General features: G+C 43.0%; 1 protein-coding gene across 1 annotated transcript; it reads left to right on the top strand.

The window, feature by feature from the left end:
- Positions 1 to 1,795: 1,795 nt before the first annotated feature.
- On the top strand, positions 1,796 to 2,984 carry LOC104948104 (sphingosine-1-phosphate phosphatase 2-like; the record flags this gene model as incomplete). Its single annotated transcript, XM_010774268.1, has 1 exon — positions 1,796 to 2,984. A coding segment is annotated over one exon (549 nt), but the record flags the coding sequence as incomplete, so codon positions are not given.
- Positions 2,985 to 4,547: the final 1,563 nt, after the last annotated feature.

The following is a 4,547-nucleotide window of genomic DNA, read 5'->3' as shown; positions in this document are numbered from 1 at the left end:
CACGGCATATACTGCCACCCGGAGTCCCCGGCCGGAAGTCCCCGGAGTTGGGGACTGCTGGGACTCCCAGCAGCTTCTACTGAAGCCTTCCGAGTAAATCGCCAGAACGCCGACACCTCCTCATCTCCACCGCTCCCATGATTTTTTTTGTGTTGCCATAAGTTAGTCTCTCTCCGTTGGTGCGCGGGGCTAATGCTAATAATGCTAATGCCAGCAAATACAATGGCGGCTTCACAAAACCTTTCAGAGTTTTACGGGGCGTGGTTTGCAATTCGCCCAGCCAATCAGAAATTGTTACTTTTCTCTCCCCCAGGATAGTCCCACCTCTCTAGCACTAAACATGGGGCTAAAAGTTCTCGGAACTAAGTTCTCTTTTTGGTGTGAACGCAAAATTCCAGGCACTAACGGAACTAAACGGGAAAAGTACGGGTAAATGGACTGTACTTATATAGCGCTTTATCCAGTCTTTAAGACCCCTCAAAGCGCTTTACATACTACATGTCATTCACCCATTCACACCCATTCATACAGAGCAGTGTACCTTACTCTAGGACCTAACATTCACACACATTCACACACCGTTGGCCATGCCATCGGGAGCAACTCAGGGTTAAGTATCTTGCCCAAGGATACACCGACATGTTGACTGCATGGGCTGGGATCGAACCCACAACCTTCTGGTTGAAAGACGACCACACTCCCTCACAGCCACAGTCGCCCTAGGGTAAAAGTACTCCGGTGTGAAAGCGCCTTATAACACTCCTGCCGTGCATTACTACTTATGTGCAATTTATACTACCAACTTTGTATTCTTTCACCTGGCTGCTATATCGCGTGCACATTGTGTAATTTATAGAATGTTTTTACTGCATGCTTCTTGAGTGATATATTGAGTTATAAAGCCTTACCTTTGGCTCTCGTTGCTGTAACAATCGTACATTTCCCCTCTGTGGCACGAATAAAGGTATTCTGATTCTCCACAACTGCCAGTAAAATAAATATGTTTTGCCATCATTGTGTCATTTAAATATATTCATATATTTCAAGATACATTTATATATTTTTTTAAATCTTGGGGTATCTTTTGCCCCTCGTTTACAGTTTTAAGCCCATTAAGAGATTTCTTGGTGCTGTTTTGCCCCCCTTAGTTTCTGACACTACTGTACATGCAACATTACATTGAATTTAGCTGACGCTTGCATCTAAGGCAACTTAAAAAAAAGTGGAATCAACCATCAGGAAACCAACTCAAAATCATGTAAGGCAGGGCCACATACTGAAAAACATACAAAGGGTAGAGGTATATTGCCTCATAAGTGAAGTTATAAGTTAGGAAAATCAATCAAATTATGCTTGATACTTGAATATGCTTTAAGAAAAAAAACAGCCTATATCCCAACTCTCAAAAGGGGTTTCATTTATTTTGTTAGCAGCTCATTCCTTAAAACAGAAGCCTCAGATTGATTATAATAAGGAGAAATATGAAGCATATACTGCAAGCTTGTTATGTGAATTTGTTATTGGGCTTTTTCTCATCAACTTAGATTTGTTAGAACATGTTTAGAACTTTAATTGAATGAATTTAATTGAAATTGGTCTTAACACATGAGTATTGTGTAATATATTTTGAGAAGTACAATATAAGACAAGCGCAAGTTTCACGTGTGGGCCATATTTCATTATACTTTGTTTACTGAGGGCCGATTCAAAATGTCCGGACACCCCTCATGTAAAGTGTCTTTAAGTTCCATGAAAAGTAAACAAAATTAATTGTTATTATTAATTCTGTTTTCAGGACGTGCTCAGTGGCGTCTTAATCTCCGCCCTCATCTTGTCCTCCACCTACCCGTACTGGGAGTCCATCGATCGGTTCCAGCTCTCCAGCAGCTTCTCCCCCCTGCTGGGCGTGTTTCTCCCCCTCTTCCTCAGCTACTCTTACCCCCAGTTGGACCACTACAGCACCACCAGGGGGGACACCACCACCATACTGGGGGCGTCAGGAGGCTGCTGGGTGGGCTACTGGCTGGACCATCAGCTGGGGGGACCGCTTCACCCTCTGGGGGAGAAGATACCTGCACGTCTCCCCCCTCTGACGTTAAACTCTGTGTTTCGTGGAGGCGCTCGCTCCCTGCTGGGAATCGTAGCTTTACTGGGAACTCGCCAGCTGGTGAAGACCCTCAGTCTGAAGGCGCTGTTCTCCTGCTACAGCGTGGAGAACAGTGACCCCAATGCGAGGAGGAGGAGAGAAATCGAAGTGCCGTATAAGTTCGTCACGTACATGGCTGTGGGGCTCGTTAACTCGATATTAGTCAACAGAGGGTTTGTTCTACTGGGGCTACTATGACGCGTTACACTGAAAGAACTGAAACGTTGACTTTCTTTTTAAAGCACTTAATGGTCTGATTTTCATAAATGGACTGAGTTTATATCGCTTTTTGTCCAGAGCTTTTGCATACTGTATCCAAGTCAGAATTCACCTATTCATTCAGAGGCTTCAACCTGCTCAAGGGAAGCTAACGCTCACAGCGTCATGCCATCGGGAGCAATTCGGGGTTAAATAGTTAGCCTAATGATACTTCCACATGTTGATCCCCCAAAACAACACTACCTCAGCTAATGTAGCCAAATGTGGACTACTACAGTGAACCAGTGATGAGGGCCCGTCTCTTAAAGGCCGGCGCAAAATATATACGTGAGTCTGTTTCCATGGAACATTTAACACAGCCAAATCTGACCATATCTATAACACCTGAGAACCTTACTTCAAAGGTGCTATATATAAATAAATGTGCCTTGCCTTGAACTTTTCTTAGGCCTGATTTATCAGCTGTTATTGTGAGAGGAACCTCAAGTGGGTCTCCTGTAACCTCTTATGCACGTGTTAAAAATATTAGCTGTTTTTGTGTGTTTTCTTTTCTATGTATGTATTTGTTGTGCCATCACTGAGTTTGTAAAAAGAAAGAAAAGTATTGATAAAAAAAGAAAAAGCCGATCCCACAGCTTGAAATCATTTATACTGCAGGTCCCTTTCGGACCCTCGGGTCTTCTGGTACTGGCCTTTTAATTATATCTAAAGATAAAACTAAGACCAACATGTTTTTGTATTAATTGATTATTAAATATTGTACCTGAGGGCAGTGAACAGCGATCATACATTTAAGGCTCAAGAGGTAAAGGAAAAGTGTAAATCAAAAATAAAATACAGCGATTTTTATGAAGATAAGACCTACTTTTTAACTTTATAAACATAAGTTATAGTAAAAATGGCAATAAAAGATTACAACGAATATAGAATAAAGCTATTTATATAAACACAAGATAAAAAGTGTGCATTTAAAGTTATGCATTAGTTTGAATAAGATATAATGCTGAATGTTTAAAGGGTGTGGCTTTGATGAAGTCTCTAGTCCATTCAACCATGTTACATTTTACTGAAGCAAACATGTTCAAATGAAGTAAAACATTTACTACACTTACACAACTTTAACTTCTCAATGTCTTTATATAACATTCCTATTTTATTTTATTCTAAAATCTGATTCTGATGCAGGTTCCTGGTGTTTCTTCACCTGGGAGAACCCCGCCTTGAGTCAGACGTGCTCTCACCAGTCGGGGAAATCCTGTCAAAACCAGTTTAACTGAAACTAGGAAACTTTATTTCAGCGGCTCCGTCTCTGCCCCTGAAGTCAAGTCACTCCGCGGGCTAGAAGAGCGGATATTGAGGAGCAGAGCGGGGATAAAAGAGTTAACCTGACTCTACAGTTTGCAGGAAGGAGCACCTGTCGGACTGAATCTGCAGACGACTCGTTATCCTGCTCCTCTTCAAATGGGCTATACTCCACAGACTCTCTGTGGAATAAAAGTGAATGTACGCAGCGTTAAGAAATGTTTGCTTTGAATTGAAGCCGATTCAGAAGCTTTTACACTATAGTATATAGAGAGCTTGATGTGTAGGATTCTTGCTTTTTAAGTTTGTTTTCCTTAAAAGATCCCATGTCATGGCCATTTCTACGGATCATAATTCCATTGCTGAGGTCTACTAGAATAGATTTATATTGTTCAATGTTCCAAACTCACATTGGTTTCTCAAACAGCATCTCTGTATAGTAGGCCTATGTGAATTCACTCTCTGTCCTAAACGGCTTGTTGGAGCTCCTGCCCCCCTCCCTGTGAGCCCAGTGGCCGTCTGCGAGACACAGCGAAACCCAGCCCGAAACACACACACATACCCGCAGCCTGGCTGGGAGTTTGTGTGTGTGCCCAGGCTGAGTTCCGCGCTGTCTCGCCGACCCCACACCAGTGAGCCAGCTCACAATGTCGACAATGTCCCACTCCCCGCAGCAGCGAGCCTGGCAACGTCCGGCCGAGTATGTGTGTGTGAGGAAGTCCGCGGATCGGTATATTGACGTAACGCAGAGCTCTCAAGTCTCACACACGCATTTCACTCCATTCACACGCCACACCTTGTATTTCTCACGCTGAGATTTCTTTCCAGGATACCGCCCACCAAGTTGCGCCGCAATTTTGTAAACAAACTAGGCTTGTTT

Source organism: Notothenia coriiceps, unplaced genomic scaffold, assembly GCF_000735185.1.
Source record: "Notothenia coriiceps isolate Sejong01 unplaced genomic scaffold, NC01 NC01_scaffold00013706, whole genome shotgun sequence".
NCBI classification, from domain to species: Eukaryota; Metazoa; Chordata; class Actinopteri; order Perciformes; family Nototheniidae; genus Notothenia; species Notothenia coriiceps.
This window is presented reverse-complemented; position numbering and strand designations above follow the sequence as displayed.